Source organism: Cydia strobilella, chromosome 10 (assembly GCF_947568885.1).
Source record: "Cydia strobilella chromosome 10, ilCydStro3.1, whole genome shotgun sequence".
NCBI lineage: Eukaryota > Metazoa > Arthropoda > Insecta > Lepidoptera > Tortricidae > Cydia > Cydia strobilella.
Window position 1 is genome coordinate 4220206 of NC_086050.1, and position 23430 is coordinate 4243635.

The following is a 23430-nucleotide window of genomic DNA, read 5'->3' on the forward strand; positions in this document are numbered from 1 at the left end:
CTGTCAGTGTCAAAATTAAAACGTTCCGTTCTACGTGGTGCTTTCCGTTTTCTAACGCTTTTACTACTTAATGATCCTTTTGTAACGTTTATTATTTATTATAGTTGGTCAAACCAAATTGTCAGTAAAGAAGAAATAAACTATACTCATCCTTATCTTTTGGGTGCTAGTACTAGTGAAAGACAAAGATAGTATGATTCACTCTGTCTATGTTTGAAATGAGACAGTCCTTTGACAAGCTATAACAAAAACATTGCTTTGATTCATACATTTAGGCTTTATTTAGGCCCCATAAGCACGAGAGCTTAAAAAGCGTTGCGTGTGCGACGTGCGAGGCACCCATAAGTAAGAGCGAGAAAGCGATATCTCTTTCTCGCTTGCATGCAATTTTCATTACATTGCAGTATCTGATAAACATTTTGAATGCAGTTTAGCTTAGTAGTCAGCAATGTAACGTAAATAACATGCAAGTACTTGCTGGTCTCCTCGCATGCTCCTCGCTTTTAAGCACACATTTTAGGTCTGTGCTTTTAAGACTGCTAAAGTGACACTTGTCAGTGTAACGTGGTCAATGTCAATAAAACAAAAACATTTATTTTTTTAAATAGATTTCTTTACTAACAATATCGTGATAACATAACAAAACAATGTATTTTAGTAAATAATATTTTAAAGGGCCCTCCACACTCGTGCGCCAATGAAGCCGCGAACGCGAGTGTGGAGTCTAGTTCGTTAATCAGCGAAATCGACTCCACACTCGCGTTCGCGTCTTCGCGTCGCGTAGTCTGGAGCGACTTAACACGTTTCCTGTGCAAAAGTGCAAATTTTACTCTTCAAGTCCACTGTAATATTTATTTTATACTAAAACAAGCAACACACCCAACTTGTCAGTAGAAAAACCGGCCAAGTGCGTGTCGGACTCGCGCACCGAGGGTTCCGTACATTACATAATCTTAACAATGTATTTTTTATGTGAAACGTGAGTGAAAGGTAAATTGCGGTTTACGATTTATGACGTATTAAAAACCACTTACCAGATCTCGTTCAAACCAATTTTCGGTGGAAGTTTGCATGGTAATGTACATCATATATTTCATCACACACACACACACACACACACACACACACACACACACACACACACACACACACACACATTTTGCCACTTTGGAAGTGTCTCTCGCGCAAACTAATTAGTTTAGAAAAAAAAATGATATTAGAAACCTCAATATCATTTTTGAAGACCTATCCATAGATACCCCACACGTATGGATTTGATGAAAAAAAAATGTTTGTTTCAGTTCCAAGTATGGGGAGCCCCCAAAAATGTATTGTTTATTTTTATTTTTGTGTGAAAATCTTAATGCGGTTCACAGAATACATCTTCTTACCAAGTTTCAACAGTATAGTTCTTATAGTTTCAGAGAAAAGTGGCTGTGACATACGGACGGACAGACAGACAGACAGACATGACGAATCTATAAGGGTTCCGTTTTTTGCCATTTGGCTACGGAACCCTAAAAAGGCGCGAAATTTAAATTTCCTATAGAAGATCAACCCTTCGCGCCTACATTTTTGAAATTTGCCGGCTTTTTCTACTCACAAAGTAACTGTGCCAGACCTAAGCCGTATAAATGTATCTATTGGACTCCAGAGAAATTCAGTGGATATCGACAGAGAACGTGTTAGATGCGACCAGAGGGCCTACCGCCAACATAAAAAAAAAACCGCTATTTCGCGATTTTCTCGGTTACCCTATGACCTGCTAGCATGAGTTGTGTTCTCGCACTCGACTTCGACTTTATGCATCTAGCGCGACTTCAAGTATGGACTCGCGCACGAGAACGCAACTCATGCTAGACTGCCAGGATGTTGAGTCAAACTCGACAAGTTTACGGGATGCAGTTATGCGTGAGAGAGAGCTATGTAGCAACCGTTATTTCGATGACGATCCAGAGGATTCATCCTCTTCCATATTCGCGAGGCAGATATCGAAATTTAGATTTTCCTTTTCCACGGTAGGTGCATAGTTGCATCCTGTAGACTTACTGAGATAAGCTTAACACGTAATTCTTTTAGTAAGTTAACATGTCTGAATACAAGTTAGCGCAAAGCAAACAACACCGCCAATACGCCTCCAGCTATAATGGCCTGATGTGCAGACTTGTACACCGATGCTTTATCCATAAACTTGCCCATGTTAAACAAACAAAAACGAATGCCACAGAAATAATGGTAAGCGAACGGCAGACCTACAAAAATCTTAAGAATAAATATGAAAAAGCTGTTTAAGTTCAGGCTTTGTATCATCGATACGATGCTGTCGATACCATTGGACAGGAACAGTGCACCACCAGACAGTATTATGGTGTAAAACGATACGATTGCACCTGAAATCAAACCAAAATCTAATCTAAAGCTTGTATACGGTGCTTTTGGTCTTGCTGCAAGGAGATCCAACCCCGCTTTTTACCCTTTTTTTCTCATTTGCCATTTTGGCGCCCCCCTTGCCATCCGGCGCCTAGAGCGGCCGCTTCACTCGCTCTACCCTAGATCCGACCTTGTACGTAGGTCTAAAAATAATGAGACTACTTCATCTATATTTTAAGCAAAGTTAAATAAGCTCTACTAGGTACCAGTTATACGTTGCGATATTGAAGTCATAGCAGGCAAGGTCGGCGCATAAATGGTCAAATGTGGTGACATGGGCCTGTTGAGCCGCATATTCTTGTGGTCGTGGTCGTCGTGACACGGCGCCTGGTAAGGCTTGTACGCGTAATCTCGGCAGCCCACTTGACTTGTGTGGATTGCTTTCAGTAGCATGAAAGGCGCTTTCGTACTGCAGATAGGTTCATATTGGTAGGAAATGCTGAAAAATATTTTATAGTTTGGATTTTTGACATTATTGAGAATTTGAGGAAAGTCTTTCTATATAAAATTCAGATAAAAATGCACACACATGCCAACATCATTAACACAAAATATATACATAGTATAGGTACTCCAGATTGTTGCGATTTATTAAAACAACGCAACGAAATCAATAAAAGAATATGCTGGAAGTAGGACTTGGAATGATACATAACATTATCAAACGAGTAAATAGAAGGCACGATAACTGAAGGTGCCTTCAAGGGTTCTCGGCGTTCTCCTTCTTCTTTTTCTTTGCCTTGTCCCATCTACTTGGGGTCGGATCTCCTTGATCGGGTGCGCCAGACATTCTGTTCTGGGTTGTCGTTTCTTGAAGTGCTGCGGTTTCCGGCGGTTTCGGTTCTCGGCGTTCTAAGGGTTAAATTAATGCATAGTATAAACATACCTCTTTCTTAAAGTGTGCCGCATTAAACTTTCAATTTTCATGAAGTTCATAGGTTTACAAAACATTTCGGAGTAGGTATGAAATACTAGATTATAATATAATAAAGTTTATATTATAAATAACTACAATAAATGCAAAAATGATCTGACTGATGTGCGACACCTGTCAAAACTTTTTTTTAAATACATACGGCATCTTTTTCATTTTTTACTGTGATTTATTTTTATAATTGGTCAAGCAAATCTTGTCAGTAGAAAAAGGCGCGAAATTAGAATTTTCTATGGGACGATCCCTTCGCGCCTACATTTTTTAAATTTGCCGTGTTTTTATACTGACAAGATTTGCTTGACCAACTATATTTACAAAAACATTTTACGGATGCTTTCCGAACGTACACGCTTCTGAGATTTTGAATTTTTGACATGACAGTCTGACAGTGACACTACAGTCATAAAGTGACATTAAATGGTTTCGATTTTACCGTTTTGCGGCTTTTTATCCCAATCGCGCGGCTCAAAATTAATATTGAAAGTCACTGAAACTGTTCTGAATCTGGCTATTTAATGTATCTTCGTGTGTTGCTTTTAACGAGTGCTGTGAGCCTTTTGAGATCTCATAGCACAACTGCAGCTGCGGCCATGGCCCTCAAATCGTCGGATTTCGAAGTTTTTGGTCGGGTTCAAGGAGTATTTTTCCGAAAGGTAAGAAAACATATTTTATTAATTCTACTGAATATATTTTAGAAATTCTAGTAAATAACCATTATTACTCAGGTTTTCATTTGGTGTGAACGGATCTAGGATTTTATTGGTACTTCCTTCAATGGAATGAGATAGATTTAGACTTGCCTTCAGTCTGCTCATAGGCCAATTACAATAAAACTCATAATTAGTTTCTCGTTCAAATTATGCACTAGGCCGTAATAAAACAATGTTTTTGGTTTGGTCTTTATTTATTTATAGGGAGTTTTTAACAAATTTCCCCCTTACAGTGGATTTTAAAGACTGAACATTTTATGTATAATATATGTATAAAGAAGACCAAATTTTAAAATGACATGTTTAACGATTTCAGATTCTGGAAAAAAAACTAACCACTTTATAAATTACATCTTGAAACGAAAAATGAAAAAAGAAAACTTGTTTGGTGTTAACAATAATGTGCACAGAATGACTTTCGTAATTATGGTTTGTTTCATTAGTACACAAAGGAGCAAGCAGACAAACTGGGGCTTCGAGGTTGGTGCAAGAATACTTCCCAAGGAACAGTGCTCGGACACATGCAGGGACCTCCGGATAAAGTTGATTTTATGTAAGTTTATTATTAAAAAATCACTATATATTTTTTTTATTATCTTTGTGGCTTCACTAAAATTTTATAGGCTCTTTTATTTAATTATCATGTAACATAAGACTGGTAGTCAGTTTTAAAAAACATATTGTCATTGTTTCCAATAAGAATAAATATTCACCCTTTTCTCTAAGCTTTAAAATATTCATAGAGATTTGTTTAGTAATTGCGATTAAAATTAACAAAAAGTATACTTAGTAATTTGATTAGTAATTGCGATTAAAATTAACAAACAATATTCATAGAAAATTGATTAAAATTAACAAGCATTGCCTCAATTTTTTTACCTATAATAGTAGTTCCGTTCACGGCATAATAGTCGCATTTATAAGGGGTGCGCGGAGTCGAAGCGAACACATAAAACCTCTTTCAGAACATGGACTGACTACTCCTTAACTGCTCGTTCCATGCTGCCCTGTACTGACTGATTGTACCGGTGAAGTGAAGAACAGTTGAATGGTACACGGTTAGTTTCACTAGACTTATATTCTCAACATCTGAGAAAGAATGTGTTTAATAGAAATGTAATAGGCTTTCCGTTGTCAGCTGTTCTGTTCTACAGGTCGCATTTCTTAACTCATTCTCGTGAAATTCTGTAAGCAGGTCAATAATTACATTATGTAATTAGGGTTTTGTACCCAAAGGGTAAAAACGGGACCCTATTACCAAGACTCCGCTGTCCGTTTGTCCGTCTGTCTGTCTGTCACCAGGCTGTATCTCATGAATATGATAGCTAGACAGTTGAAATTTTCACAGATGATGTATTTCTGTTGCCGCTACAACAACAAATACTAAAAAGTACGGAACCCTCGGTGCGCGAGTCCGACTCGCACTTGGCCGGTTTTTTTTGTTTAGTTTTTGGAAACTTCCAAATGGCGTGGCGTATAGTTCTGAGGGCCTAGCCAAGATGCCAATCATTTGCGCCGTAGCGAACGAAACGCTAATGTCTATGTCGCACTTACGTGAAAGAGAGAGAGACATTACCGATTCGTTCGCTACGGCGCTAACGATTGGCAATTAGCCTCATGCATGAAGTTTATATTTGAACGAAATATTTTTTATTCGGATGTTTGTTACCGTTATATCATGTTACAGCAGCATTTCCGTCATTAAATTATCATTTAATTGCTTAGAATAATAAAAAACAAGTACAAAAATTTGCCCGCGAAAAGCTAGTGAGCAAAAGACGCGAAACGTCACGTGACGTCACGCGTTCGACAAAATCAAAATCAAAATCAAAATTTATTTATTTGTAAACATAGGTTAAATATAGTTCTTATACAATAATTTATGTTTCACTATGTTTTGCCATTTGGCATACAAATATAAACAAGAAGCGATGGAGCATGCACTAATTATAACAGATGTCAAACGAAAGTAATATGTTAAATGTCAAACAAAATAAGAGTGTACTAAATTGAAAATTAAATTAATTGAATTATAAACTAAGAGTGTACTTAAAACTAAAACAACTTAAATTCAAAATATGTCGAGTAAATATTCCATTATCGAATAGTATGCTTTTTGTACCAAAAAGTCATACAGGCATTTCTTAAATTCAGTTACATTATCTATTGCAATAATATGTTTTGGCAACTTATTGTATATTTTGGGTGCCATCCCAAAGATACTTTTAGCAAGCAAAGCCGAGTTCACGGATTGGATGTAAATTTTTTCGCATCTGCGAGCACTTTTAAACATTGAAAATTGATCGATGTTGTTTTTAATGTAAACCGCAGTTTCAAAAATGTATAGACATGGCAGGGTTAGTATATTGAACCTAATGAAATGTGGTTTACAGGTTTCCATTAATTGTAATCTACAAACTGATCTTAAACATTTTTTTTGCGCCTTAAAAGCAGCCTCGCGATCAGTGGAATTTCCCCAGAACATGACGCCATATCTCAGTGTTGATGTTACGTATGCATGGTAGGCAGTCAGTAAAGCAGACTCGTTGACTCTTTTACTTAGATTATACAATGCATAAGAAAATCTGCTAAGCTTATTGCATACAATTTCAATTTGATTTTTCCACGTCAACTTATGGTCTACACTTAATCCTAAAAATTTTGTAATGTCCGTTGCATCAATAATGTTCTCTTTATATGTCACAGTTAGATCGAGCAATTTGTCTAGTCTTTGTTTAAAATTCATAATTTTTGTTTTAGTCAAATTAATGCGTAAATTGTTTCTGTTTAGCCATTCTATTACTGTTTCAAGTGTCTTGTTTATGTCAATTTGTAATGCATGTGGGTCTGAATCTGAGAATACAATTGTACAGTCATCTGCAAAGAGGACCATGGGGTGATCTATAGCTAGTGGCAAGTCATTGATATAGATAATAAAAAGCAATGGGCCAAGTACACTGCCTTGAGGCACGCCAAATTTAATTTCTTTGAAATCAGATGACACGAGCTAATTGTTACTATCTGCCTACGTCCAGTTAAATACGATTTTAGAAGTTCATTGACATTGCCGCGTACGCCATAATTATATAACTTATTTAACAAGATATTGGGATCGACAAAATCGAACGCTTTTGACATGTCCATGTACAGAGCGCAAACCGGTTTCTTTTTATCCATGTCAGTCATAATTCCATGTAGTAAGCTGTAAATCGCCATATTTATAGACTTGTTTTTCCGAAATCCATATTGTTCTATTGCAAACAATTTATAAGTTTCAAAATATTGATATAGACTATTATAAATAACCTTTTCTATGATTTTGGAAAAAATTGACAGAAGTGCTATTGGTCTATAATTGTCCATACATTCTTTGTCACCCTTTTTAAAAAGCGGTCGTACTACTGCAATCTTTAGCATTTCCGGGAATTTGCCGTATTCAATGCATAGATTTGTGATGTAGCAAATAAGTGGTGATATTATATGAGCAACTTTTTTTACGACTTTACAAGATACTCCATCGTGGCCAGTGCTATTCGTGTTTTTTAAAGAATTAATAATTGTGTAAATGTCATGGGGGTCAGTGGGTCTCATAAAAATAGAATTAGGATATGTATATGTCAAGGTATTATTATTAGGTATAGTTACTGGATCTAAATTATTATTTGGCGTCACGTGATCTACAAAATGTGAATTGAAATTTTGTGCAATGTCTTTTGTGTCATTTATTCGTCTACCGTCACACTGAATGTGTGTAATGTTCTCTCTTAAGCAAGGAGATTTTGATTTTTTTATGACATTCCAAGTAGCTTTGGATTTATTTACAGAATTTTTAATGTAGTAGTCATTCTGTGATTTTTGGGTAAGTAGTATAATTTTTTTAAGTCTATTGGAATACGTTTTTAAATAAGTTTTGTTACATGTGTTAGGCGATAATCTATATTTCCAAAGTAATTCCCTTTTTTTCCTGCAGCATTTCCTTATTCCATTCGTTATCCACCTAGGTTTTCTGGCTGTTGATATCTTGATTCTGACATACGGAAAGCAAAGATTATAAAATAACTGAAAATGATTCATAAAGTGATTATAAGCTTCGTTGGGGTCATTAGTCATGTATACGTCATTGAAGTTTAGGTTTTCTAGACATTCAACAAATTTTGCAACGTTTTCTGTACTATAATCCCTTTTCCTTATAAACCAGAATGGTAAGACATAGGTTTTTTTGACTGGACATTTTAAAATCTGGGCTGAGTGATCAGAGATCGCCAAATCAATAACTTTGGTTTTCCCACCTCGTATATTATGTAGGATGTTATCGATACAAGTATTACTTTGTAGCCGAGTCGGTTCTGATATCCCTTGTTTAAGATTATAGCTCATTATTAAATTCCTAAAATCTAAAGAGTGAGTAGTTTTTGTGAGCATGTCAATATTAAAATCGCCACATACAACAACTTTCTTATTACCATTAAGACATATCTTAGATAAAATATAGTTTAATGTGTTAAAAAATATGTTTATAGTATATTTATCGTATTTTGGAATTCTGTATATGCAAATTATGACAATACGATGTTCCGTTAGTTCTATAGCCGAACATTCAACGACATTCGAAATGGAAGAAGACAGAATTTCATGTAAAACTGCGTACTTATGATTATTTTTAACTAGAATACACGATCCGCCATTTCTGTTATCTCTTGAGTAAAGTGTAGCTAAGTTATAGTTCGTAATAGATAGTTGGTCTTCGTCGCCTGGCTTCATATTATGTTCTGTTATGCATATAACATCAATTTGTTCGTCCGAGTTCTTAGACAGATTAGTAAGTGTCATTAGAAGCAAACGTCAGTTGGACCGTCCAACGTGTGACGTCATCACGCTCTGTCGAATTCGCGCCAAAAATTATGAGCGTTTCAACCGCTCAAGAAATTTTCAACATTATAAATATTTTTTTATAAAATAATGTGAAGGTTTACAAAAGTATTTTTATTTTTTCCGGTGTTCGAACGATATAAATTATGATTACTAAAATTTAGAAAAAATCATGCATGGAGCTAATTGTCATCTAGCCTAGCCCTCAGGTCTATGAGGGTGAGGATCTAGGTCTACAGCTTATAGTTTAAATTTGATAAACTGATAATTAAATTAAAAGTCTGCAAACGATGCCACAATGCAATCAATGCATCCTCCCTCCTCCCTAAGGCGCATATGAAGGATTTGGTGGAAATATGGGGCATTTTCCTTATTATAGAAAATACCACATATTCGGGTAAGTCTAGGTTGCTCATTTGGTTGAGCGGCGGGCTGGTATCCCACAGTCGCGACTTCGAGTCTCGCCCGAGACAGTAAGATTACTCACTTTTCCTTTATTTCTACTTAGAAAAACCGGCCAAGTGCGAGTCGGATTCGCGCACAAAGGGTTCCGTACCATTACGCAGAAAACGGCAAAAAAAAACACGTTTGTTGTATGGGAGCCCCACTTAAATATTTATTTTATTAGGGTTCCGTACCCAAAGGGTAAAAACGGGACCCTATTACTAAGACTCCGCTGTCCGTCTGTCTGTCACCAGGCTGTATTTCTGTTGCCGCTGTAACAACAAATACTAAAAAGTACGGAACCCTCGGTGCGCGAGTCCGACTCGCTCTTTGCCGGTTTTTTATGTTTTTAGTATTTGTTGTCATAGCGTGTAGCGGTAACAGAAATACATTATCTGTGAAAATTTCAACTGTCTAGCTATCACGGTTCATGAGATACAGCCTGGTGACAGACGGACAGACAAACAGACGGACGGACAGCGGAGTCTTAGTAATTTGGTTACGGAGCCCTAAAAAGTATGGGTTTATCTACTTACATAAACCCATAGCCATTATTTGACTTGCAGGATTTAATAAAAATATAGGTATGTGGTTAAATTTAAATAAAAGCTTATAAAAATGTGGATTTAAATTTGATAGTTTAATTTGCCTCGACCCGTATGGCGGCTCGTGGTTTACTTCATACGTTGAATTTCATAAAATTGTTTTTGCAATTGCAGTGCACTTCTAAAGGGTTCAGTCGCAGTTGTTTTTTTAAAATAACTATAGATTCGGACCAAGCTAGCTCTGTAATCTCTGCATGGCATCTGTAATGACAAAGTGTGGGAATGTAATCACAAATGACAAATTTCTTTGAAAAAATGACGTCTATAATGATTACACACTTTGTTATAGGTATCAAAGTTGGTGCAGACTTAGCTTTGACGGACTCGTTTAAAGGGGTCACTATTGGGTGTTGGGTGGCATTTCCCGCAAAACTAAGGTCTCCGTCTTCTTAAAATGGCAAATTTCATAGTTCACTGCTGATTGAACGTTGATCGGTCTGTCAATAAATTACTTCAATAGTCAATAGTCAGTGTTTATTTGTAAAACATAGGTAAAACTGTTACAGTTGTGTATAAAATTATAAATTTGGTATCACTTTGTTTTGTCTTTCGGCGTACAAAAACATGCTCTTAAAATAATTTATATAATAAAATAACTAACAAGATAAATAGTAAATCTGTCAATTATTGGTGCAATTGGCCCTTAAGGCTCATTCTTTTGAATGTGCAAGGAAGTTGTATAATGTAAATGGGCATTTAGTCTACCCACAGAACGGTGTTGACATTGAAAAACCGAAAAAGACGCCTATACAGGACCCGACAGAGATATGCAAATTGGCCGTAGTGGGAATTACGGCCGGAATAAATTTATATGTTTGCTTTCAAGCCTATTAAAACTGGATTGCGTTATAGTTTCAACTTTTTTAAATTTAACTTTTTTAAACTAATTTTATGGTTTAAATCACGCATTTAGTCAAAACCAAATTTGTTCGACCTGTTGATATTTAAGTCATGTTTACACTTTCACAAGCATACTAAACTTTGTTTCCAACTTTCCACATTACCTAAAACTAAGTCGCAGTTGTTTACAGCTTTCCATCGATCTTAGAGGCGTATTAACTATTATTCTAATGCAGCGATTTGTAGTCTAAATAGTTGTATTAAATCCACACTATTACCTCACATCACTATGCCATATTTTAACCAAGCATACGCATAGGCATAGTACGCACAAGTAAAATAGATATTTTTAGTTTGTAAAGTGCAAATGTGAATCTGCGGGCTTAGCATGGTAGCGTGACAAGGCCGTGATAGGGCGAAATCGTGATAGTTATCCACATCTGACAGCGGTAGATGACAGAATGACAGCGGTAGATGACAGAATGACAGCGGTAGACGACAGAATGACAGCGGTAGACGACAGAATGACAGCGGTAGATGACAGAATGACAGCGGTAGATGACAGAATGACAGCGGTAGATGACAGGAGCTTGACAGACGACAATTTGCATAACATAGTCGTTGCCGTCGTTGATAATTTGACACATTGTCCCATTTTGACAGTTCAACTTCGTTAATTCTATCTACGTGCTTCTTAGGTGACGATAAGCCTTGTCGTGAAAGCAAAATTATTGAATAAACCAATTTTAAGGTATAAATTACGGGTAAATATCAGTTTTTCTATGATATTGAGTTATTAGTTACAATGTTCCGCTGTATATATATATTGTCAATTTTTTCTTTGCAGGAAAGTCAAATTTTATTATTCCTACTCGCGGATGCTGTTAAAGAAAAAGAGCGTCTAAAAATCTCGTGCATAGCTTTATCAAGACACTCTTACAACCCGTCTGATATGCCAGACGAAGAATTTCGGGCATTTCGCATATTTACAGTTATGTGCCGAACTTAACGCCGAGCCTCAAAAGTCAAAACGGTGATGGATTACTAAAACACCTAAAGGTAAAGCTATAAAATTGCAGTGTTTCTCGTAAAGTTTACATGTCTGTCAAACAAACCTCTCGATAACAATGCTCCTAAACTCTTAAATACTACCTCACATTATAAATGTAAAAGTTAGTATGATAAGATATCTGTTGCACAATCTCTTACTTATGCTATTAACCTAGGTTAGGTTACATTACTAAGCTACTTTTTACCTCAACATTCAAATCCTAACCTAAGGGGGAAAATCTACTTGAAAAACTTACATCTAGGTAGATACTTTTTTGTTTTAGGTTCTAACAGGTGTAATAACACCTGCTAGCTGATGGCAACTAGTCCATTGGTCAGACTACTGTGAGCCAGTAGCTATTGAAGCAATTTGTAATAGCTGTAAATAGAAGGTAGGTTCTTTTGAGTACCGAATTAAGTACTAGACATAAAAAAAACTGTAACGCTCCACTAGGTCTGTCTTAGTAGGTAACTTTTACTCTTTTGAATAAGTATGAGTGTGGCTGTATTGTGCAATGAGATAGGTACCTATTATTTGATAGTTAGGTACCTCTGAGATACATAATCTGGGAATGCAATATTAGGTTTAAATAAGGCACCCAGTTCTAATCTAATCTGCGCCTTGTTTACAGACATAAAGACAAATGATTGTTCCCGGCGATTAGTTAGTATATCTTGGGTGCAAATATACTGTTCTCATGTGAAAATATTTCCTCCGTTGCTGCCACATGAACCTACTTTTACTTATTTCCTTCTATTTCTTCCAGAAAACTTCTCTTGGATCAAGGGAGAAATTAAGGAAGGCGCTCCTCAAGGACTTCCTAAGCATCATGCACAAAACCGGCTGTTACTAAGAGTGTGCGCTTGCGAGTTGCTAGCGAGCTTAATAAATACATACTTATGTCGCCTATGTTTTACTATCACACGAATACCTACCTAAACTATTTACCTATGTTTCTATACAAGTAGAGACTAGTAAACATTCAAGACGGACAATCTTCATACAAAACAGCATTCCCCGCAACTTTAATGGACTCGACATAGGTGAATAGGTTTCGCTTATTCCTATTTTTTATTTTAGCTTTATACGTAATAAATCTGTCACTGTTAGGTACTTAGTACCTCTATTATAGCTGACTCATAGCGCGGTCCCGATACTTTAGCACTGAATTATCTCTGTTAGTGCTGAGACAAAACAAGCCTCTATAACTGAAATAACCTCAAGTCTCATCTCTATAAATGGAACCCTCTGTAAATGAGACAGAAATTTACTTATACCTGGCTGAGACCCTGGGTAGGTGGAATAATAATAATAAAATTCTTTATTGTGCACTACAAAGAAAAATACATGTTACAAACAAAGACAGGACATAATGTTTTAATGTTTATTTGGGCACAAACGGTACATGTTTCTTATAACTAGTTTCTTATAAGTGAGAAATATTGCCCCCCCTTGATGAGATGAGTATAGGCTAAAGGTGTGGCGCCATCTATTCGAGTATAACTTTTTCTTGCTTTCCGAGGCACATTTTTTCCTTATACTATTTATCTTGCTTATACGGAGTTACATAATTATGTCTTTGCTATAAGTAACTTAAATTCCATTTACAACAATGACAATTCTCGCGGCGTTGTCAGTCTTCTATGTTTACTAATGTAAACTCTGATACAGATATGTAACAATGTCGGATTGTCGGCTCTGTGCTGCTGGAGAGAATATTATAAATGAGTAAATAATACAACCATTGCCAAGAAAATAAACGAAGTTTATTTACACAAACCTATTAAGTAAATGTAGATAGATAGACAAATCATTTATTCTTTTGCCACAATACACACATATAAAAGAAACAAAAGAAAAATATAAAAACAAAACAAAAAAACCCGTAGGATTGCTGTGTGCGTTGCAGCAAAACAAAATTGCTGTGCCCTTACAGGGTCTGTATTCTTGTAATTTGTAATACTATGAGCAATAAATATGTTTGAGTTTGAAAAGGGTTCCAAATTATTGTTATAATTATTAGCTTCTTGACATATTATAAAAATGTTAAATTAAATTAGATATGCAGGCATTATAATTGGTACAAGCAATAGATTATAATATAAGTATAAGTAGGTAACAAAGATAGATATAACTCCGTAATAGATGAATACAGTCTAAGGAAAAAAAGTGCTTCGAAAATCAAGAAAATTTGATTCTCGTTCAGAGGGCGCTACTAGCTTTGGCCTACTGTCGTATAGATGGCGTTGACGGTTTCGTTTGTCATTAAAACAATTTTAACGCATATCAGTAAAAGAACATGGGTCAAAATCATAATAATAATTAATGCAAATAAAAAAACTCATTTATCCATATTTAAATACATTTTATCGTATTTTTATAAATCTTCATTTTTAGTTTTAAAGTGTGTCGATAGATGGCAGTGAATTTACTGTGGTTACAAGATTTACTATGACAGTACCGCTCTAGTGTAGGTAATGAGGGCTACCGCGTTTAATTCCGCCGCTAGGGGCGCGAGTGTAGATGGAGGTCTTTCAAAATGTCCAATGCAAAGAAGTTTTAGGAGCTTCAAGCTTTTTTATCGGGAAATTACTTAACTCCTTCCTTATTCATAATTGTGGTAAATGTTTGTTCGTCTTTGATTAATCATGGTAAACATGATATAGCTCAATAAATGTTAGTGGTTTATAAAAACTGCCAACTAAAATATATGCAAAATTAAACAAGTTGAAAAAATGGCACATTTAGACGTTAAAATACCTTTGTGTATATTAGAACGTATTGATTTTATAAAAATAAGCATAGAAGAATTTACATCTACAGTGGCGCCAACTGGTGAGCACAAAAACTTTAGCCCTCTGTAGGTACCTCATAAGTACTAACATTATGTGCCCTACCCGGGTGTCAATGTACTGACTACATTTTACTAACATCTTCTGTAATGCACATGACTTTTAATGTTAAATAAATGAAATGAAATAAGGATTTTGTTCAAACTGATATTTTTGATACAAGTTTTTATTGCCGATTCTTTTAACAGGCAAGGAGGACTATCGTTTTTTTGCTCACCAGTTGGCGCCTCTGTTCTTCTTCTTCTTTTAAAATTATGGCTTCAGCCCAGTGGGACTATTTCGCCAGTATCAAGGTATTAAGAGGTTTAAAAACGACAAAAATTGTACGGTTGTACAAGACAGTGTACGGTGATTTGTTAGCTCTTGTAAATCGATAGCTAGACTTTACAAGAAGCACGTGGACTACCGGCCGTTGACTCCAAGATGGTGGTTAAACCATTTACTGCACACTACCACATTAGTTTACTGTATAATAAGCTATCGATATTACACTTTAAACAATATTAATGAGCAAAAAACAAAGTAATTAATCACGATGCTAACTATCAAGATGGCGCTCGAACCGGAAGTCCGGCGCCTCTGTTGATGGTGGTCCAAAACACTAAAGAACAGCTGTCAGTCATTGAAGTGACATTTGACATTTCGAACTATGGAAAAGACCACCATCTACACTAGCGCCCCTAGCGGCGAATTCATACGCGTTAGCCCTCACTAATACTTATCAAGACAATTCTAACAAATCCAGACACAAATTAGGTTGCGTTATTTTATCTCCTTCTATGACCTCCTATATGACCACTTCCTGCGTCCATCATCAGATATTCGATGGTACTGCAGGGAAAAGGTACCCCACGTTCATGCAAATTTAAATTTGTATGCAGGGGGTGCCTTTTCTCTGCAGCTGACTGTACCATAATATTGCGTTATCACCCAACTCATATAATGTATTATGTTATCACCCAACTTAAAGAGTGTATGTGAAGTTTTAGCTCAATCGAATACAGGGAAGTGTGGTCTAATTTATCTTGCAGGACTTGATACATACATTGCAACGTTGCAACTTAAGTTTGTAAAAAAAAATCCTTTACACTGTAATAGATTCACCTACATATGTTTTACAAATAAACACTGACTATTGACTATTCGAAATGCATGGACATGCCACTTGCTGAGAGGTTTGTTTCAGGCGGAATGTAAGAACTTTTCTTCTTTCGTTCGATAGCTAAATTTTATGACTATCCCTTTTCTAAATAAGTCTTCCATGTCCTCGATAATTTGAGTGTCCTCTAATATGTTATGACTGAAACAGAAACAAAATAGATTAGATGAGGTCATGAGTTGTATAGGTATAGTGGTGCAGGCTAGTATGGCGGTTCATTGGCAAATTATGAGAAAATAATGTCACTTTTAGAAAGCTCTCGTTTTTAAGTCAGGGGGATTTTTTTGTTTCTCAGTATTCAGCAACATCTACCTGTAAGAAATGATCTTAACACACACACACACACACACACACACACACGCACGCACGCACGCACGCACGCACGCACGCACGCACGCACGCACGCACGCACGCACGCACGCACGCACGCACGCACGCACGCACGCACGCACGCACGCACGCACGCACGCACGCACGCACGCACGCACGCACGCACGCACGCACGCACGCACGCACGCACGCACGCACGCACGCACGCACGCACGCACGCACGCACGCACGCACGCACGCACGCACGCACGCACGCACGCACGCACACACACACACACACACACACACACACACACACACACACACACACACACACACACCACACCTGCGACCATTGGAACATCGGTCCAATCGCTTCTGCCAACTGAGCCACGGAGCCCTACATAATTTATGGCACAAAGTGTGGTGGTCTTTTTTGTCAATAAACTTGGATTCTTGCATACAAAACCAGGTTCTAGAATATAGGTACAGACAGGGTAAGAAAAAAATGTTTTTGAAGTTTTGAGTGAGGTCGACGGGTTTCAAAGTTTTTAATATTTGTTAGAATCCTTATGCACTTTTTCTATAGTGTGAGTAAATGTATGAATAATTACGTAGTTTTTAACAAGCAGAAACGTCTGCGATCGATGCTATTAAGCTTAGAATAAATTTAAAAGTGGAAAAATTACTGCCTTGGGTGAGACTTGAACTCACGGCCTCTGGATCTATACTCCAGCGCTCTGCCAATTGAGCCACCAAGACCTCATCCATAGTCAGCAAATCTTCCCACTATATGGGTCTAGGGGACCCTAGCGATATCTACCGTAAGAGTGTTACACTTCTTAAACGGCCACCGGAGTTCCAAGTAATATTGGAAGTTCACGTTCAGTTAGTGATAGTTTAACAAACTTACATACATACATATAATCACGCCTATTTCCCGGAGGGGTAGGCAGAGACCACGGATTTCCACTTGTTACGATCCTGACATACCTCTTTCGCTACCTTCACTTTCATAACGTTCCTCATACACGCTCGCCGGTTTAGGGTGCTCTACCTGGTCTTTCTTCAGGATTTCCCCGATCTGATCAGAAAAAGTCCGCCGAGGTCTGCCCCTTCCCAACTCCCGTTTCTACCTCTCCCTTATACACTCTCTTTGTTAGCCTTTTTCCACTCATTCTTTCCACGTGTCTAAACAGGGAGTATATATATATATTTCGCTAGCATTTTCTTCTGCGCCTAAGCATCGTCATCGACTGAAAAACAAATTCATGATAAAGTCAGTTATTGATTATTGGTCAAACAATCTACACGAACTATAACTTTTTCTATAAATAAATTATTGTTCTTTAGAGAAACTTACATTATCGGTGGCATTTTCTTTAGTTTTCACATCAAATCAGTATATATTTTTTTCTAGTCAGTTGTCTTCTTCTTCTTCTTCTTCTTTTAAAATTATGGCTTCAGCCCAGTGGGACTATTTCGCCAGTATCAAGGTATTGAGAGGTTTACAAACGACAAAAATTGTACGGTTGTACAAGACAGTGTACGGTGATTTGTTAGCTCTTGTAAATCGATAGCTAGTCTTTACAAGAAGCACGTGGACTACCGGCCGTTGACTCCAAGATGGTGGTTAAACGCGCTTCAAAATTAATTCTCCATTCACTGCACACTACCACATTAGTTTACTGTATAATAAGCTATCGATATTACACTTTAAACAATATTAATAAGCAAAAAAAAAAGTAATTAATCACGATGCTAACTATCAAGATGGCGCTCGAAGTATTTTCTTCAGACGCGCACGCGTGCTTGTCAATGTCAATATTGTCAATTGTCAAAACGTTAAGCCCGCTACAGACTACGCGGTGCGAAGCCGCGAACGCGAGCGTGAGTCGATTTCGCTTTAGATTAACTTGCGTTCGCGGCTTCGCGCCGCGATTCGCGCTCGAGTGTGCTTTAAGTTGAGAGAACACAATTATCCGTGCATGTTAGGCCCCACCCATTCGCACGAGAGCTTATAGAAAGAGATATCGCTTTCTCGCTCTTACTTATGGGTGCGTCCCACACGCAACGCTTTTTAAGCTCTCGTGCGTATGGGGCCTTATAGTTGGTCAAGCAAATCTTATCAGTAAATAAGAACAAAAAAAACTATACTCATCCTTTTCTTTTGGGTGCTAGTACTAGTGTAAGACAAAGATAGTATGATTCTCTCTCTTGTTTGAAATGTCTATGTTTGAAATGAGACGGTCCTTTAGCCCCATAGACCTACGACTCTACGAGTAGCATTACATAGATGCGGGCTACCGCGTGCGCCCGTAAGGGATAGACATAGATGACGTCATAAACGTGGGGGTACCATATTGGTAAAAATTACGTTGGGGCGATTACCCTGGAGGCAAAGTTTGACGGTATTAAAATTGTTGAATAAATGTCAATGGGCCGTTCTATTTAGGCGTATGAACAATGAAATACCTCCTATAATTCCCGCAGGTGGTACAAAACTAAACATGTTTAGTAAATAAAACGTAAAATAAAATGTATTATGAGTTAAAATTTTATGAAATCACAAATCACAATCACATTATTCACACCAATTAATGTACACCACATTTAATCTTCACAACATTTGTTTATTTTATTTTTTAGAATTAGAAATACGAAAAACTTAAGTCAAAATTACCCATAAAATGATGATATCTTCATCTGGTATCCCTAACATGATTGTTATGCAGCTAAATTAAGAAGAAGATTAAAAACGGCTGACTTCAGACTCGTCTGAGTAGCTGACAGATTACCACAAACAACCTACGTACTTTGGGCGGATAATTTTACAAATAATGTTTTGTTAATTTGCGTAAATAATTGTGATATTTTTATTGAAATCGTTTGATTCTACATTGCTTTGAGTGTCACGTAATTTTACGATGTTATTCTCACATATTGCGTTAAGAGGAAGGTGTAAAATACCGTACTTACGTGTGAAAGGTTATGTTCTCATATTTTTGCTCAGAGCGGCTATGACAGCCAATTACAGAACAATTCACCATTATTTTATCAATTCAAAACGCTAACCATCACTATGTTTTATAAGAGAAAGCACAATTTCATAGAAAACAACAATAATTAAACAAGCAACGAAGCATGACATGTCACGTACTTATTTGTTTGCCACAATTTCGGTTGTGGCAGCGGTGGAAAAGTGAAACTATGACAAAGACAAAAAGTAATATATTGCTCTCTGTCACTACTACTTAAAGATACATAAGACTATCCCGTTCGGTCATTTCGCCCCACCCCTCATGACCGATCCATGTTATACTAGATTCATGTTTAGCCCGCTCCAGACTACGCGGCGCGAAGCCGCGAACGCAAGTGTGGATTCGATTTCGCTGATTAGCGAACTAGACTCCAAACTCGCGTTCGCGGCTTCGCGCCGCGATTCGCGCATGAGTGGGGAGGGCCCTTTTGACAAACTATATAATGCAAGTCAATTTGTATAAAGCTGTCACTCAACTGTCACTCATTTAAACTCTTTTCAATTTGGAAGTGTAGTAATAAAACTAACTATTCGTGTTCAATCTTTGTCCGACACACGTCCGAAATTTAAATAAGGCCAGCCATTGACATACACTCTAGGCATAGATAATCGTGGTCACTTTCGAATGATTGTCGATAACTTTTTTCATTACCGACGTGATATTGTTATCGTAGTCATGTATGAATGAATGAATGTTTTTCATGGAAATATGGGACACTTGGCAACACTGGCGCACGTGTGCGGCAGTCTGTAAGGTTCGCACCGTTTTGACGTATTTGCCTTTACAGGTCGTAACACACCGTCGCACCGCACCAAGGTCATTGTGCGACGCATCCATAAGTAAGAGCGAGAAAGCGATATCTCTTTCTCGCTCTTACTTATGGGGGCGTCGCACAATGACCTTGGTGCAGTTCTAGGAATAGGTAGTACTGGCGTGGGCTTCCATACTATCGCACCGAACCGTCAAAACGGTGCGATCCTACCTTACAGACTGCCGCACACGTGCGCCAGTGTTGCCAAGTGTCCCATATTTCCATGAAAAAAAAAGAAAAACATGGAAATATGGGACACTGTTTGTGTCCCTATTCCTAAGGGCCCTCCACACTCGTGCGCGAATCGCGGCGCGAAGCCGCGAACGCGAATGTGGAGTCGATTTCGCTGAATAGCGAACTAGACTCCACACTCGCGTTCGCGGCTTCGCGCCGTGATTCGCGCATGAGCGTAAAGGACCCTCTAGAATTGCTCCAAGGTCACGGTGCGGTACGATGGTGTGTTATGGCCTATAATTTCGAAGTGTAATAATAAATCTAGCTATTCGCGTTCAAACTTCATCAGACACATGTCCGACAATTGAATAAGGCCACCTATTGAATGGATCTTTCAAAAACTCTAGGCATAGACAATCGTGGTCACTAACGAATGATTGTCGATTAGAGATTTCCGGTTCTAACGCCATCTTGATAGTAGCCTCGTGATTAATTCCTTTGTTTTTTGCTCATTAATATTGTTTAAAGTGTAATATCGATAGCTTTATTATACAATAATCTAATGTGGTAGTGTGCAGTGAATGGAGAATTAATCTCAAAGCGTGTTTAACCACCATTTTGGAGTCAACGGCCGGTAGTCCACGTGCTTCTCGTAAAATCCAGCTATCGGTTTTACGAGACAACTACAACAACCACCGAACAGCGTCGTGCTCTAAGAGCATTTCTTTGTTCCTACCCTTTTACGTGACATTGGCTACGGGCAACACCGCCCTCAAGTCCATCAAGAAAAGGAAAAAAAAAAGATTGTCGATTACTTGCATTATCGACGGGATATTGTTATCGTAGCCCGGTACCATGCTCGCAAAATGACAGTTTTTTACGATAACGTTAGAAGACAGCAGTCCTATCACGCGCAATATGATAATAACCATTTCACGCGCAATATGACAATAACCGTGCTAAGCCCGCTGCTTAGCTTTGACATCAATTTACTTAGGTGTGTGTTCTTTCCAGTTCATTGTAGAGTCTATGGTAATACCAAGCAACGGAAAGGTATATAGGCGTTCTAATTGGTGACTTCAAGAGAGTATTCTATATTTAAGGCCGTTTTGAGTTGGGCTTAAAGAAGACTTGATAAAGGACTCGACTCGGAAGTTTTTTTAGCGCAGTCTCGTAACAACGAGTCGAATTCTTCAAATTTAGACTCAAAAAGACTCGAGTTACTACCAACACCCTCGCTTCGCTGAAGGAAAAGCAGCACTTTGCTGTATTGCGAGATTGCATGCCACTGGGATAGAATAGACTATCTATTCCGGACGTTGGGTTTAACCACATTTATACCAGAAACTATGTGGTGCGATTTTATTGTTGTGGATTTTTTATTTGTTAGGATGAAATAAAATTTAGTGCGTAAAGCTTTCTAACTATGTATTATTATTAATATAATAATCCAAAATCTCCCAAAAAAGGCCCAAAACTAACTCAACATCTTTTAGGTGTATGATGTGAAAAATGTAGTTTTAAGGCTAAATCCATACTAATATTATAAATGCGAAAGTGCGTCTGTCTGTCTGATGTTGTTACCTCTTCACACTTAAACCGCTGAACCGATTTAGTTGAAATTTGATATAGAGATAGTTTGAGTCCCGGGGTAGGACATAGGCTAGTTTTCCCAGAAATCATTCTTTAAGGGGGTAAAAAGGGGATGAAGTTTGTTTGGGAAATCGATAAAAAGCAGATTGGATAAAAAATAAGCTACCCAAATTACTAACTCTACGCAGACGAAGTTGCGGACAAAAGCTAGTATTTTTATAAACGAGAGAGCAACCCTAAAGAAAATGAATAAGAATGATGCTTTCTATTTCTAACTAGTTACGTATTGAACTTACGGTACGTACGGCGGACAGTACACAGTTGACTGCAAGCCAAATGAAAACAAGTTGCCACCAACTTCGCCGAATGAGAACTCTCCCTGAATAAACCTTAGTAAAGAGAACTCCCATAAAAGCCATTGGAAATAAAACTTGCCGTATTCACTGTTTACTGTAACGAAGGGCACGAACATGACACATTGTTATGTTTAGCGCCATAAAAGCGTCTATTATTTTTTCACATCACCTATTCGGAAAAGAGCTTTTTCTTCCCTGCTAGGAAGGATCAAAGTGGCACTTTTATGTTCTAGGACACTATTTTTAGACTTTTTTGCATACTATATTTTGTAAATTTGAAACATAATCATTTCCTCATAGGTGATTTGAAAAGCAATATGTTTCACATGGTATCAAAATTATTTTCACCTTGGGCATATTAAATTTATTCTTGGGGATGATAATTGTTAAATTGATTGATGAGCCCAGTGAGGACTGGGCTCAGGATTCTATCACTACGTTCGGGATTCAATTATAGATCCTTCGCTTCGTTCAGTATTCAATGTATGTACGCCCACGCTGTAAATTATATAATTTTGCTTCCTTGTGACACAATCTACTATTGCGAGCTCTGTTGCTCTAGATATTAGGCCAGGATTACACTTGTAAGTTTTACTTACGTAAGTAGGGTAGGGACACAGCTATACTACAGAATGAGATATGAATATCGTTATCTCATTCTAGCAAATAGCTTTGTCCCTACTTACGTAAGTAAAACTTACAAGTGTAATCCTGGCCTTAGGGCTAATCAACTTTTAGACCGACATTATTCTGCCCACGACATGAACTTCAATCGAAAATTTCGTTTATTAATAACATATTACTTTTATATTATTTATGTTACACGTTAAAACAAGCAATTTAGACAAATATTAAATTGGAAATGTCATTTTGGTAACTCCAGAGACATTTTTTGTAACGCCAGAGACGCCAAAAGTGCAATCTTAAAGTTGATTCGCCCATTGGCAGGTGACTGTACAGTCGCCATCAGATATATCGGAGCGCCCGAGGTGCTCACAAATATCTGAACACGCCTATATTGTCAAGGCGTTAGAGTGCGTGTTCAGATATTTTGAGCACCTCGGCCGCTCTGATATATCTGATGGCGATTATACAAAGCCGCAAAACCTTTCTAACGTCAATTTCTTTCACAGGATGCACTGGTTGAAAACCGTCGGCAGCCCGAGCAGCCAAATTGACAAAGCGGAGTTCAGAAACCCACAGGACATTGACCAATACACGTTCGACAACTTCACCATCAGAAAGGACTGAA

At 37.6% G+C, this 23430-nt stretch overlaps 2 protein-coding genes, 1 long non-coding RNA gene and 1 other non-coding gene across 4 annotated transcripts; 2 read left to right on the forward strand and 2 right to left on the reverse strand.

Moving 5' to 3' along the window:
- Positions 1-2066: 2066 nt before the first annotated feature.
- LOC134744689 (succinate dehydrogenase cytochrome b560 subunit, mitochondrial-like) lies at positions 2067-3393 on the reverse strand. Its single transcript, XM_063678598.1, has 3 exons — positions 3317-3393; positions 2637-2869; positions 2067-2390 (listed from the first exon to the last, which is right to left on the reverse strand). Exons 1-3 carry the CDS (start codon positions 3379-3381, stop codon positions 2104-2106), a joined length of 585 nt encoding a protein of 194 aa, XP_063534668.1. The 5' UTR covers positions 3382-3393; the 3' UTR covers positions 2067-2103.
- A 416-nt stretch (positions 3394-3809) lies between these two features.
- Positions 3810-23430, forward strand: LOC134744705 (acylphosphatase-2-like). The gene is made up of 3 exons (XM_063678621.1): positions 3810-4017; positions 4518-4627; positions 23312-23430. Exons 1-3 carry the CDS (start codon positions 3880-3882, stop codon positions 23427-23429), a joined length of 366 nt encoding a protein of 121 aa, XP_063534691.1. The 5' UTR covers positions 3810-3879; the 3' UTR covers position 23430.
- LOC134744749 (uncharacterized) lies at positions 11325-12777 on the forward strand. The gene is made up of 3 exons (XR_010128112.1): positions 11325-11891; positions 12167-12274; positions 12650-12777. It is a non-coding gene; the product is annotated as an uncharacterized LOC134744749 (long non-coding RNA).
- Positions 16893-16965, reverse strand: Trnay-aua (transfer RNA tyrosine (anticodon AUA)). The gene has a single exon. It is a non-coding gene; the product is annotated as a tRNA-Tyr (tRNA).

Excerpts from the sequence above, each read along its gene's own strand:
- LOC134744689 (XM_063678598.1), bottom strand. The coding sequence starts at position 3,381 with ATGTTTTGTAAACCTATGAACTTCATGAAAATTGAAAGTTTAATGCGG. Across the intron at positions 2,870-3,316 it reads CGGCACACTTTAAGAAAGAG|CATTTCCTACCAATATGAAC; the intron begins GTATGTTTATAC and ends AATATTTTTCAG. Across the intron at positions 2,391-2,636 it reads AATATCGCAACGTATAACTG|GTGCAATCGTATCGTTTTAC; the intron begins GTACCTAGTAGA and ends GTTTGATTTCAG.
- LOC134744705 (XM_063678621.1), top strand. The coding sequence starts at position 3,880 with ATGTATCTTCGTGTGTTGCTTTTAACGAGTGCTGTGAGCCTTTTGAGA. Across the intron at positions 4,018-4,517 it reads AAGGAGTATTTTTCCGAAAG|TACACAAAGGAGCAAGCAGA; the intron begins GTAAGAAAACAT and ends TTGTTTCATTAG. Across the intron at positions 4,628-23,311 it reads CCGGATAAAGTTGATTTTAT|GATGCACTGGTTGAAAACCG; the intron begins GTAAGTTTATTA and ends TTTCTTTCACAG.